Source organism: Salvelinus alpinus, chromosome 11, assembly GCF_045679555.1.
Source record: "Salvelinus alpinus chromosome 11, SLU_Salpinus.1, whole genome shotgun sequence".
Classification (NCBI taxonomy): Eukaryota; Metazoa; Chordata; class Actinopteri; order Salmoniformes; family Salmonidae; genus Salvelinus; species Salvelinus alpinus.
The window spans coordinates 15,696,225-15,711,181 of NC_092096.1; the positions used below are offsets into that span (position 1 = coordinate 15,696,225).

General features: G+C 39.9%; 1 protein-coding gene across 1 annotated transcript in view; it reads left to right on the forward strand.

The window, feature by feature from the left end:
* The window catches only part of cacna2d4a (calcium channel, voltage-dependent, alpha 2/delta subunit 4a), a 320,994-nt gene extending 312,946 nt beyond the window's left edge, over positions 1 to 8,048 (forward strand). Inside the window, exons 39-40 of the mRNA XM_071331829.1 lie at positions 5,250 to 5,332; positions 5,553 to 8,048. Coding sequence (XP_071187930.1) covers positions 5,250 to 5,332; positions 5,553 to 5,669 — 200 coding nt within the window. The 3' untranslated portion in view covers positions 5,670 to 8,048. The remainder of the gene's footprint in view (positions 1 to 5,249; positions 5,333 to 5,552) is intronic.
* Positions 8,049 to 14,957: the final 6,909 nt, after the last annotated feature.

Sequence of the window (14,957 nt, forward strand, 5' to 3'; positions counted from 1 at the left end):
ATTGTACCATAGATACTCCTTGTTGTTGTTGTTTAGTGTGTTGGTATTGTACCATAGATACTCCTTGTTGTTTAGTGTGTTGGTATTGTACCATAGATACTCCTTGTTGTTGTTGTTTAGTGTGTTGGTATTGTACCATAGATACTCCTTGTTGTTTAGTGTGTTGGTATTGTATCATAGATACTCCTTGTTGTTGTTGTTTAGTGTGTTGGTATTGTATCATAGATACTCCTTGTTGTTGTTGTTCCGTGTGTTGGTATTGTACCATAGATACTCGTTGTTGTTGTTTAGTGTGTTGGTATTGTACCATAGATACTCCTTGTTGTTGTTGTTTAGTGTGTTGGTATTGTACCATAGATACTCCTTGTTGTTGTTGTTTAGTGTGTTGGTATTGTACCATAGATACTCCTTGTTGTTGTTGTTGTTTAGTGTGTTGGTATTGTACCATAGATACTCCTTGTTGTTGTTGTTTAGTGTGTTGGTATTGTACCATAGATACTCCTTGTTGTTGTTGTTTAGTGTGTTGGTATTGTACCATAGATACTCCTTGTTGTTTAGTGTGTTGGTATTGTACCATAGATACTCCTTGTTGTTGTTGTTTAGTGTGTTGGTATTGTACCATAGATACTCCTTGTTGTTTAGTGTGTTGGTATTGTATCATAGATACTCCTTGTTGTTGTTGTTGTTTAGTGTGTTGGTATTGTACCATAGATACTCCTTGTTGTTTAGTGTGTTGGTATTGTACCATAGATACTCCTTGTTGTTGTTGTTGTTTAGTGTGTTGGTATTGCACCATAGATACTCCTTGTTGTTTAGTGTGTTGGTATTGTACCATAGATACTCCTTGTTGTTGTTGTTGTTTAGTGTGTTGGTATTGTATCATAGATACTCCTTGTTGTTGTTGTTTAGTGTGTTGGTATTGTATCATAGATACTCCTCGTTGTTTAGTGTGTTGGTATTGTACCATAGATACTCCTTGTTGTTGTTGTTGTTTAGTGTGTTGGTATTGTATCATAGATACTCCTTGTTGTTGTTGTTTAGTGTGTTGGTATTGTATCATAGATACTCCTTGTTGTTGTTGTTGTTTAGTGTGTTGGTATTGTACCATAGATACTCCTTGTTGTTGATGTTTAGTGTGTTGGTATTGTACCATAGATACTCCTTGTTGTTGTTGTTTAGTGTGTTGGTATTGTACCATAGATACTCCTTGTTGTTTAGTGTGTTGGTATTGTACCATAGATACTCCTTGTTGTTGTTGTTCAGTGTGTTGGTATTGTACCATAGATACTCCTTGTTGTTGTTGTTTAGTGTGTTGGTATTGTATCATAGATACTCCTTGTTGTTGTTGTTGTTTAGTGTGTTGGTATTGTACCATAGATACTCCTTGTTGTTGTTGTTGTTTAGTGTGTTGGTATTGTACCATAGATACTCCTTGTTGTTGTTGTTTAGTGTGTTGGTATTGTATCATAGATACTCCTTGTTGTTGTTGTTTAGTGTGTTGGTATTGTACCATAGATACTCCTTGTTGTTGTTGTTTAGTGTGTTGGTATTGTATCATAGATACTCCTTGTTGTTGTTGTTGTTTAGTGTGTTGGTATTGTACCATAGATACTCCTTGTTGTTGTTGTTTAGTGTGTTGGTATTGTATCATAGATACTCCTTGTTGTTGTTGTTTAGTGTGTTGGTATTGTACCATAGATACTCCTTGTTGTTGTTGTTGTTTAGTGTGTTGGTATTGTACCATAGATACTCCTTGTTGTTGTTGTTTAGTGTGTTGGTATTGTACCATAGATACTCCTTGTTGTTGTTGTTTAGTGTGTTGGTATTGTACCATAGATACTCCTTGTTGTTGTTGTTTAGTGTGTTGGTATTGTACCATAGATACTCCTTGTTGTTGTTGTTTAGTGTGTTGGTATTGTACCATAGATACTCCTTGTTGTTGTTGTTTAGTGTGTTGGTATTGTACCATAGATACTCCTTGTTGTTGTTGTTGTTTAGTGTGTTGGTATTGTACCATAGATACTCCTTGTTGTTCCGTGTGTTGGTATTGTACCATAGATACTCCTTGTTGTTTAGTGTGTTGGTATTGTACCATAGATACTCTTTGTTGTTTAGTGTGTTGGTATTGTATCATAGATACTCCTTGTTGTTTAGTGTGTTGGTATTGTACCATAGATACTCCTTGTTGTTGTTGTTTAGTGTGTTGGTATTGTACCATAGATACTCCTTGTTGTTGTTGTTTAGTGTGTTGGTATTGTACCATAGATACTCCTTGTTGTTGTTGTTTAGTGTGTTGGTATTGTACCATAGATACTCCTTGTTGTTGTTGTTTAGTGTGTTGGTATTGTACCATAGATACTCCTTGTTGTTGTTGTTGTTTAGTGTGTTGGTATTGTATCATAGATACTCCTTGTTGTTGTTGTTGTTTAGTGTGTTGGTATTGTACCATAGATACTCCTTGTTGTTTAGTGTGTTGGTATTGTACCATAGATACTCCTTGTTGTTGTTGTTTAGTGTGTTGGTATTGTACCATAGATACTCCTTGTTGTTGTTGTTGTTTAGTGTGTTGGTATTGTATCATAGATACTCCTTGTTGTTGTTGTTGTTTAGTGTGTTGGTATTGTACCATAGATACTCCTTGTTGTTTAGTGTGTTGGTATTGTACCATAGATACTCCTTGTTGTTGTTGTTTAGTGTGTTGGTATTGTATCATAGATACTCCTTGTTGTTGTTTAGTGTGTTGGTATTGTACCATAGATACTCCTTGTTGTTGTTGTTTAGTGTGTTGGTATTGTATCATAGATACTCCTTGTTGTTGTTGTTGTTGTTTAGTGTGTTGGTATTGTACCATAGATACTCCTTGTTGTTGTTGTTTAGTGTGTTGGTATTGTACCATAGATACTCCTTGTTGTTGTTGTTTAGTGTGTTGGTATTGTACCATAGATACTCCTTGTTGTTGTTGTTTAGTGTGTTGGTATTGTACCATAGATACTCCTTGTTGTTGTTGTTTAGTGTGTTGGTATTGTACCATAGATACTCCTTGTTGTTGTTGTTTAGTGTGTTGGTATTGTACCATAGATACTCCTTGTTGTTGTTGATTAGTGTGTTGGTATTGTACCATAGATACTCCTTGTTGTTGTTGTTTAGTGTGTTGGTATTGTACCATAGATACTCCTTGTTGTTGTTGTTTAGTGTGTTGGTATTGTACCATAGATACTCCTTGTTGTTGTTGTTTAGTGTGTTGGTATTGTACCATAGATACTCCTTGTTGTTCCGTGTGTTGGTATTGTACCATAGATACTCCTTGTTGTTCCGTGTGTTGGTATTGTACCATAGATACTCCTTGTTGTTGTTGTTTAGTGTGTTGGTATTGTACCATAGATACTCCTTGTTGTTGTTGTTTAGTGTGTTGGTATTGTATCATAGATACTCCTTGTTGTTGTTGTTTAGTGTGTTGGTATTGTACCATAGATACTCGTTGTTGTTGTTTAGTGTGTTGGTATTGTACCATAGATACTCCTTGTTGTTGTTGATGTTTAGTGTGTTGGTATTGTACCATAGATACTCCTTATTGTTTAGTGTGTTGGTATTGTATCATAGATACTCCTTGTTGTTGTTGTTGTTTAGTGTGTTGGTATTGTACCATAGATACTCCTTGTTGTTGTTGTTTAGTGTGTTGGTATTGTACCATAGATACTCCTTGTTGTTGTTGTTTAGTGTGTTGGTATTGTACCATAGATACCCCTTGTTGTTTAGTGTGTTGGTATTGTACCATAGATACTCCTTGTTGTTTAGTGTGTTGGTATTGTATCATAGATACTCCTTGTTGTTGTTGTTTAGTGTGTTGGTATTGTACCATAGATACTCCTTGTTGTTGTTGTTTAGAGTGTTTGGTATTGTACCATAGATACTCCTTGTTGTTGTTGTTTAGTGTGTTGGTATTGCACCATAGATACTCCTTGTTGTTGTTGTTTAGTGTGTTGGTATTGTACCATAGATACTCCTTGTTGTTGTTGTTTAGTGTGTTGGTATTGTACCATAGATACCCCTTGTTGTTTAGTGTGTTGGTATTGTACCATAGATACTCCTTGTTGTTGATGTTGTTCCGTGTGTTGGTATTGTACCATAGATACTCCTTGTTGTTGTTGTTTAGTGTGTTGGTATTGTACCATAGATACTCCTTGTTGTTGTTGTTTAGTGTGTTGGTATTGCACCATAGATACTCCTTGTTGTTGTTGTTTAGTGTGTTGGTATTGTACCATAGATACTCCTTGTTGTTGTTGTTTAGTGTGTTGGTATTGTACCATAGATACCCCTTGTTGTTTAGTGTGTTGGTATTGCACCATAGATACTCCTTGTTGTTGTTGTTTAGTGTGTTGGTATTGTACCATAGATACTCCTTGTTGTTGTTGTTTAGTGTGTTGGTATTGTACCATAGATACCCCTTGTTGTTTAGTGTGTTGGTATTGTACCATAGATACTCCTTGTTGTTGTTGTTCCGTGTGTTGGTATTGTACCATAGATACTCCTTGTTGTTGTTGTTGTTTAGTGTGTTGGTATTGTACCATAGATACTCCGTGTTGTTGTTGTTCAGTGTGTTGGTATTGTACCATAGATACTCCTTGTTGTTGTTGTTTAGTGTGTTGGTATTGTACCATAGATACTCCTTGTTGTTGTTGTTTAGTGTGTTGGTTTTGTACCATAGATACTCCTTGTTGTTGTTGTTGTTTAGTGTGTTGGTATTGTACCATAGATACTCCTTGTTGTTGTTGTTTAGTGTGTTGGTATTGTACCATAGATACTCCTTGTTGTTGTTGTTTAGTGTGTTGGTATTGTACCATAGATACTCCTTGTTGTTGTTGTTGTTTAGTGTGTTGGTATTGTATCATAGATACTCCTTGTTGTTGTTGTTCAGTGTGTTGGTATTGTACCATAGATACTCCTTGTTGTTGTTGTTTAGTGTGTTGGTATTGTACCATAGATACTCCTTGTTGTTGTTGTTTAGTGTGTTGGTATTGTACCATAGATACTCCTTGTTGTTGTTGTTTAGTGTGTTGGTATTGTACCATAGATACTCCTTGTTGTTGTTGTTCAGTGTGTTGGTATTGTACCATAGATACTCCTTGTTGTTGTTGTTTAGTGTGTTGGTATTGTACCATAGATACTCCTTGTTGTTGTTGTTTAGTGTGTTGGTATTGTACCATAGATACTCCTTGTTCCGTGTGTTGGTGTCCTTGACCTCTGTGTACATAACGCCTCAGTAAAGTGTGACAGGATGAAATCTCAGAAGGTCCGTAGGAGACCCGAGTCCTGCCACGCCTATCACCCTCAGGTCAGTACCTCCTATTGGTTCACTGCCTCCCAATAACGACACCTCACATCAAGTGGATGGATTGACATCAGAAGAGAACATGTGTTGTACTATTCTCATAGCTCCCTTCATTTCAAACAGAGTTTTTGTTATCCTAAGATCAATAATATGAACTTACTAGCCTTATGTAGTGTTCATTATACCACTGGCTGTAACTGTGTGTGTTAACGATTGATTACAGGAAAATGCCAAGGAGTGTGGAGACGCATCGCAGATCTACCTGTCTGTCTCTCTCTTCCTCACCTGTCTCACTGCCTCCTTCGCCTGTCTCAAGGCCTCCACGCTGGTCTTCCGATGATAGACAGACAGCTACCGAGCCTAAACCCCGCCCCCCTCTGAAAATCTCCCTGGAATGTTCCAGAATGCCTGAATTTTGCATGCCTGCTACTGCTTGTGTTATCTTTATCAATCAATATGACTGTATGACATTGATCATTTGGGCTGTTGGACTGAGAGGAATATGGCAGCTGTTGACTGACTCCATGTTCGATGACTTTCAAACACAGAGAGCTGTTGACTGACTCCATGCTTGATGACTTTACAATCACAGAGAGCTGTTGACTGACTCCATGCTTGTTGACTTTACAAACACAGAGAGCTGTTGACTGACTCCATGCTTGTTGACTTTACAAACACAGAGAGCTGTTGACTGACTCCATGCTTGTTGACTTTACAATCACAGAGAGCTGTTGACTGACTCCATGCTTGATGACTTTACAATCACAGAGAGCTGTTGACTGACTCCATGCTTGTTGACTTTACAAACACAGAGAGCTGTTGACTGACTCCATGCTTGTTGACTTTACAAACACAGAGAGCTGTTGACTGACTCCATGCTTGTTGACTTTACAATCACAGAGAGCTGTTGACTGACTCCATGCTTGATGACTTTACAATCACAGAGAGCTGTTGACTGACTCCATGCTTGTTGACGTTACAAACACAGAGAGCTGTTGACTGACTCCATGCTTGTTGACTTTACAATCACAGAGAGCTGTTGACTGACTCCATGCTTGATGACTTTACAATCACAGAGAGCTGTTGACTGACTCCATGCTCGATGACTTTCAAACACAACCACCAAAGTTGTGCTTCTTTGGACAACGTTCTAAAACCATGAAAGGGCTTTTTGGTTTCTTCTTCTTCAGTGTCTTATAACAGAACATTATAGTGTTTCTATGCAAAAGGAAACATGCTTATTTTAACCGTGGAAAGATCCAGTATCTCCAATATTATTCCAAAGGACTTGACTTTGCAATAAGACCATGGAAGACTATCAGTCTGTGGATGATGTGTTTTATAAATGGATTTGATAAAATAATACTCTGGATTCATGCATGTGTATATCTGTTTACCTTAAGCCATGAAATGGAGGATGAACCTTGTATAAGGCAGAGGCATCTTTGAACAGTGATACAATTCAGATAGTGGAATCAGTGACCGCTGCTGGTTGGAATATGACATTGCAGGATGGTGATGAATCAAGTGGAGACTGGCTGGCTGCTGAAGGATGGATGAACACAATGGACTCAACTTCCACATTGTTCTGATCATAACTCATCAGTCTTTGGTCTACGAACTACAAACACATCAAGTATCTACTATTAAATGTGGGCTGGGTTTTCACTGTTGGAAATGGATGGACTGTTTCAGGAAAAACCTTCAAGTCACATATCATATATGCAATCTAAGACTTACTAAACCAGTTGACTTAGTTGACTTACTGCAAAACAAGAACCATTACTGACCACCTACTTCTGTGATGGACTACTAGGTGAAACAGTCATTCTGTTAGAAGGAACAACGTTACAATGTGATGGACTACTAGGTGAAACAGTCATTCTGTTAGAAGGAACAACGTTACAATGTGATGGACTACTAGGTGAAACAGTCATTCTGTTAGAAGGAACAACGTTACAATGTGATGGACTACTAGGTGAAACAGTCATTCTGTTAGAAGGAACAACGTTACAATGTGATGGACTACTAGGTGAAACAGTCATTCTGTTAGAAGGAACAACGTTACAATGTGATGATATCAGGATCTCCAAGGTGTTTTTCATCTGAGTTTTACTGTTTGACTCAAGACTTTTATGATGGTTTATAGTTTTTATCTAAATTCATGCAATAAATTGTTATATTTTTCATGACATAATCTCTTCTGTTTAATTCAAATGCCTTTAGTGATGAATGAGTATAAAATGCATCATTAAATATAATACGATGGGATACTACTAGTATTGTTGCTGGACATTAAACAGTCCTGTAAGATGTCACTGTCTAGTGATATTCTAAGTGGTCTTTTTTAGCAGTCTGTCCCTTTCACTTTGACAGTGATGCTCTAATGATGTCATATCATCATGTGGTAACTGTCCTCATGATGCAGTATTGTTGATAAAAGATGCTGTTGCCCATGTGTATGTATGTACTGTGATTGACATGTCCTGAGTCCTGTGTGTCTTCTGTGTGGCTGGCTTGGTTGTGTCCCAAATGGTACCATTTTCCCCTATGTAGTGCACTACTTTTGACCAGGGCCCATAGGGAATAGGGTACCATTTGGAACACACTCTGAGAGTCTAGGAGGCAATATGATTCACACAGCACAGTTTGATTGACATGTAGGACCATCTGGATAAATAATAATACAATGAATAAACTTCCTCTTTATTTTAAAGTTGTTCTCAGTTTTGATGCTTGAATTTTATCCATGTTATTTATCCTGTGTCATCTTCTAATTAACATATTCATCAGTGTATGTACTCAAAACAACAAAAATTGTATTTTCTTCAAGGCTTTGTTTTTATTTCTGTAATGCTTCAGGGAAATGTAAAGACAAGGTCCTGGACAGTAACAGGATTATAGTCTTTCTGTCTGAGACACTGTCATCATAGAGATCTAGTAGTTTATTTAGATTAGGGTTGGGGTCAATTCCTTTACAATTCAGGAAGTAAACTGAAAGTACAATTCCAATTTCCCTCAATGCCTCTCTATGAGAAAATATCAGTTTACTTCCTGAATTGACAGTATTAACATTGAATTGACCCCAACACTGATCTCGAGATAAGTCAGTGACTGTAGACCTCTTGGGGGGGGGGGGGCAGGGTACAGCGGTCCTCTTGGGGGAGTAGTGGTTAAGGGAGGGGAGGCAGGAGGTAGTGTTCTTCTTGGGGGAGTAGTAGTGAAGGGAGGGGAGGCAGGAGGAAGTGGTCCTCTTGGGGGAGAAGATGTGAGGGAGACAGAGGACAGTCCAGTCTGGTGTGTCAGAGTTGAGGGGAGACAGAGGACAGTCCAGTCTGATCACTGGAGGTTCTCTTGCTACAGAGATGGTCTATAGAAGCCTTTTAGTAGCTGACATTCCTAACCTCAACTGAGAGGGTCTCTGTCCCTCTGATGGCCCTGTTGGTGTCCACTCTGTCTCTCTGTGTGTGTCCTGTTCTTCGCTGTCAGGGACAAAGGGGGGATGTTGTGGAAATTGAGGGGGGTGGGGTTAGTAGTCTTTTGGCAGCATGACCCTGCGGCCCCCCATGAAATGACATAAGGTGATCTTCCTTCTGAAGGGAATGTTGTCCAGGGCCTCCACTGCCACCCTCTTGTTGCCCCTGACGCTGCTCTCCTCCTGGTCGTACATGGGGCACATGTAGGCGGTTCGCCTCAGGGCGTAGATGTCCACCTCGTCCTCGTCGTCCCACGGCTGGTAGGGCTGCTGGGAGGGAACGGCCGACTTGACCAGACGGGGCCTCATCATGGCCAGCTCTAGGTCACGGGGGATATGCCTCAGGCCCAGGCTAGACCTCCGGACTTTGACTCCTTTAAATTACATTACATCAGGTTACATTCATTTATATGAATGGTTAAAAACAGTAAAATCACCTTCCTGTCGTACATCAGCATAAACATACATTATACAATATTGACAATATATTCAATAGACAAAATGTGTCATTGCACAAAGAGAAGTGCTAACCTTTCTTTCTCTTCTTCTTGGTCCTTTCATCCCAGGCGTTGGCACTGACAAGGGACACGTTTCCCTGGCCCAGGGAGGGCAGCAGTTTGGGCCGGGGGGCCACCGGGGGTTTGGGGACCTTTGGAGGAGGAGCATCCCTCTGGGCTCTCCTGGCCAGCAGGGGTCCTGTCTGGACGAAGGCTTTAGGCCTGATGATGTCCCTGGGTGGGCTGCTGCTCCTTCTGGCAGCCTCCTCTGGCTGAGCAGCTTTCGGCATGGAGAGAGCAAACACATTGTTGCTGAAGCTGCATGAATCTGAAAGGGCCAGCTCCTCCAGGGTCACAGGGCAGGTATGACGGGACCCAAGCTGGACCAGGTCCACAGTGCTGGTAGGGATGCTCACAGAACTGGTAGGTTGGGACTGAAGCATAACGGGACAAACAGGATTACTGGGCCTCACTTTTCTCCTAGTGGTGCGTCGAGGGTTGCTAGGCCTCCCCTCAGGTCTGGATGGCTGTATGTCAGGCTGGACCAGGCCAACGGGGCTAACAGGCCGTCTAGTGGGGCGTCGAGGGTTGCTAGGCCTCCCCTCAGGTCTTGATGGCTGTACTTCAGGCTGGACCAGGCCAACTGGTCTAACAGGCCGTCTAGTGGGGCATCGAGGGTTGCTAGGCCTCCCATCAGGTCTAGTGATGCTGACAGGGATTCTAGGTGTCATCTCATGCTGATGCAGGCTCTCTGGGCTGCTGGGCCGGGAGTCAGGTAGAAGCTTGTAGTTCTTCAGAACCTCAGTGAAGGAGAGATCCTTGTTGCGCCTGCGTCTATTGGTTTTGGCAGGCAGCTGGGAGTTGCTGCTGTTAAACCAACCGGGAGACTCACGGCATCCATCCTGGACAGGAACTAGGGACTGGAGGTCTCTCCTCTTTCTGTGGGCAGCTCTGGGCCTCTTGGGACAGATTTCATCAGGAGGGGGAGCCCGAGGTACAACATGCAGGGAGGGGAACGCTGAGGGCCTGAAAGAGGAGGCCATCACTGGGGCCTGGCTGACCCCTTCTCTCTCCAGCAGCACTCTGTTAGAAGGACAGAGTAGCGGAACACCGGTGGACCTTGGTCCTCCAGACCTATTCAGGTTGGGCCTCCTATTCATCATTCACTGGTCTGCAGTATTCTAATCAGAATGCTCGTTCTAGTCTTGAATACTTGGAAAAGGAAGTGGCTTTCAGCACAATTAAATTCTATAAAAAGAGAGCCACAGAAACATCTTTGTTTAGTATTTGGGGAAATTCTAAAAATGTTTTACTGTCTCTTTCTAATTTCATCAAATTCAGTTCTGATTTGAAATAATTATTTGTGACAAGATATATCCATTAAAATGTAACAACTTTGTTCAATTATTCATGCCTAATAGCCTAGCTATAACTGGTGCTCAATAAAACTGTCTATCCCCTCATTTATCCAATAAACAGGCAGACAGGCGTACTTACCGTTCACCTTGTACTTCAATCAGCTAATAATCCGTAATTTCACCAGTGGCAGCTTGGTGTTCGATCATTACGTCATCAGAGGCATTTTGTATTGTGACGCAACAATGCCAAGCATCAACCTTCCTGTCATGGCTGCTCCTGTAGTTTGATAGTCAACGAAGTGTCTTAATCAATCAGACAATCAAACCATCAATGAATGACTGAATTAATGAAGCAATTTCTAATAAATCAGCTTAAGTGTACTGACATAATTAATGGATGAGACTAAGAATTACGCAAACGCATCAAATCAATGATGCGTAAAAGTAGATTCGCTCCCACATAGTAAAGTTCGAAAACGAATCACTTTAGTGGGTCAATAAACTAGCCAAGACTTTGGGCGAGGTATATTTGTCCCTATACTGTAGGGCAGGCTCCTTATATATGAGGAACCTGCGACCAGAAAGACTGTTCTAACGTTTTATAAAAAATAATCCAACAGGCCATCTTCTTCTGTATACGCGTCTTACTCTTTCCTGTGTTCATCACCCTCGACTAGATATATCTATTCTGTGGCCACCACACGTTTTATATGTCACGTTTGTCTTGTAGCTGACAGTGGGGTGCAGACAGGAGCGCAGTTCAGCTCACACAAAGGCGCGGACTGGGGAAATCCGACATGGAGACCTGACGCCACTTTTACGCGCACTTTCGGATTGGCCTACTTTAAAATGAACATAAATATAATCGTAACATACTGGAGGTTGGGCTAAGTGTTGGATTTACACATTTTAATATAGAGAAATATAGTCTAATAGTGGATCGGCCTACTGTATATCGGCAGTGTTGGTGTGGTAAATAAAACTGCTGATATGCTTTGGCCTGTATTCTTTTTGCATGTTATTATTTTTTAAATATTTCGGGAATTCCTTCTAATTTATTAACCAAATACTTATTCAATAATTCGTGTATTTATTTAGCTTATCTTGTTTACATGTAATACCCTATGGCATGACCATATAAATAAGAATGAATAGAACAGATATGGAAGCTCTAACCCTGTCAATTGACTGGTATTTATATTTATTTAGGATCCCCATTCATTCTTGCCAAGGCAGCATCTACTCTTCCTGGGGTCCAGCAACATTGAGGCAGTTACGGTGAATTCAAAAAGTATTCAGACACCTTGACTTTTTCGACATTTTGTTACGTTACAGGCTTATTCTAAAATGGTTGAATAACGTTTAATCTAATTTATTATTTTTAAAAAGTATTTACATAAGTATTCAGACTCTTTGCTATGAGACTCGAAATTGAACTCAGGTGCATCCTGTTTCCATCGCTCCTGAGTTCATCTGTGGAGATGGGAGAACCTTCCAGAAAGAGAACCATATCTGCAGCACTCCGGCTAATAAAGGTGTTTATGGTAGAGTGGGCAGACGGAAGCCACTCCTCAGTAAAAGACACATGACAGCCCGCTTGGAGTTTGCCAAAAGTCACCTAAAGACTCTCAGACCATGAGAAACAAGATTCTCTGGTCTGCTGAAACCAAGGTTGAACATGATTGTGGCAACAGCATGCTGTGGGGATGTTTTTCAGCGGCAGGGCCTGGGAGACTAGTCAGAATCGAGGGAAAGATGAACAGAGCAAAGTACAGAGAGGTCCTTGATGAAAACCTGCTCCAGATCGCTCAGACTGGGGCGAAGGAACACCTTCCAACAGGACAATGAACCTAATCACACAGCCAAGACAACGCAGGAGTGGCTTCGGGACTTGTCTCTGAATGTCCTTGAGTGTCCTTCGCCTTGATGACAGCTTTGCACACGTTTTATTTTATTTAAGGGAACGATCAGCTTATTATCGTGGACAGATTGTTGCTTCCATCAATGTAATTGTCTGCATCATTTTAAATCCCCCATATATTTTGGGCGGTAAATATATATATACACATATCTATATAGATATACAAACTTTTTTTTAGAATATACCTTTATTATTCCCCACAAACCCTACCACCCTTCCCCCAATTGGAGTAAACTAATAAACAATAACACGTAGGCTTCTACCTTCAGTTTATACATCTTATACACATTTTACAGACACAATCTATTTTACAATAGTTAGATGTTTGTTTTTAGTCCTTCCTCTATTTCTGATGTCCATCCAGTTTGATTTCTATTTGTAACTGCTATTTCACAACATTTCTGAACCTATATACATTTTACAAACCCCGTATGTTTTACATTGGTTATCTTGTTATTAGTCCCACCCTTCAGCTCTATTCAACCCCTCCCATCTATCTCTCAACACCATCCATTTTAGATTTTTATTTGCTATATATTTTTGCTATATATTATTTTTCAACTGTGCTGTGATGCTTCACAAAATTACTGAACCTTTCTATTCTCATAGCTTCTACAGATTGTAAATAAAAAAATTAAAAATGCTAAATTAATTATATTATTGATTGATTGTGGCTTTTCAAATCACCCAGTATTGCTATCTGCAGCGTTAGGTCTAGGCAAATGTTGCAATTCTTCAGCCTTCCTGGACCTGTGACCAAAAACGAGCTACATATGGACAATATCAAAATAAATGATCTAATGACTCTGCCTCCTCACAGCAAAATCTGCAGAGCTGGGAAGACTGTATCCCCCATATATATAACAGTTGATTGGTTGCAAGAATTTTGGTTAATAATTTAAATAGAAAAATGTGAAGTTTTGAATCCGCCGTTTTGCGTATCTATTCATAAACCATGTGCCATGGAATGGGTACATCGAAAATCTCTTCCCAACTATTTAGCAATTTATATGGCACAGCTGTCAGTTTTTTGGTCCTTAAATTAAATTGGTGAATGTTTTTATTTACTACACTTTTCTTTAACCATTTATGTTCTTTAATACAGGGCCGACATACAAGTTCCTTACTTTTTTCCACTTGCCTCTTCCATTTCTGTGGTAATGCTGCAATTAGTTGGTTGTAATTTTGGGTAGAACAGACATTTCCATATGTCTGTGTTAGCTGCATGTGTGACAACTCCACCAGTCCTATTTATGATATCATTCACTAAAATATACCTTTTTTTTGTAAATTTAATTTCTTCGAAAAAATATAGATTTTTAACAATTAGTATTTAAGTTTAACCACTATTTGTTGTATTATTTGTTAACTTTCTAAGGCTTGTTTAAAAAAAGATATTATGGAGATTATTTCCTTTTCAAACAACCGAAAGTGAGCAGGTGTAATCTGAATAAAGGGAAAAAGGCAATTCTTGAACATAGGATGAGACATTCCTACCAATTTACTAGAGAACCAGTTTGGATTTAAGTATATGTATGACTGATGCCTTTAGTGAGCAGTCTAATGCTTTAATATTGTGATGACCTGTCTAGATCATAAAGGAACAATTATCCAGACAGAGGGTCGAGTTTACGAATGTATGGTTTATTAACCCAACTTCACACAGGCTACTGTTTGGCCGTAGCCCACGCCAAATAAATGAATACCCTATAAACCACCCGTTACCTTCTCTTGTGAAGGCCAGACATAAGAGAGAACCATGATTAAACCTGGTCTTAACTTCCAATGCTCCCTGCCCAACCCCCCTCCACGCCACTCCGCCAACCACCAGGATGCCCGGCTTCAGAACATTCCAGGCATTCCCGTGATTGGCAGATAGCAGGTTGATTGGCATGTCGGACCCCGCGAACACTGGGTACTGGTAAGTACAACACAACAAACTAATAGCCTAACAGGTAACACACAGCTGTCTGTGCGGGTCGCTACAATATTTAATTATTTCTGCCCTCCGAATTCATATTCGTTATACACTGTAAAAAAATGACCCACGGGCTTAGTAAATATTGCAAAAGAGAATCAATGATTTTTACTAAAAATAATAGGTTTCTAGTTTTACTTATATTTTTAAATATAGTACTGTAACGACCCTGTGTTCATAAGCGCGGATATGGACTCTGCCGCTTGATCAAGCTTTTGCGGCACATTCGATAGCGCGCTGAACTTCTGGCTAGAAGGTCGAGGGTTCGAGACCTGCTCCCTGCCTGTTTCAATACAGTACTTAATTGATATGTGTTGAAAAAGACTTGCATTTGCAAATAAAAATCCAAGGTAATATGCTGCTAAATTTGAACGAATATTTCTAAGTAACAACCAACAA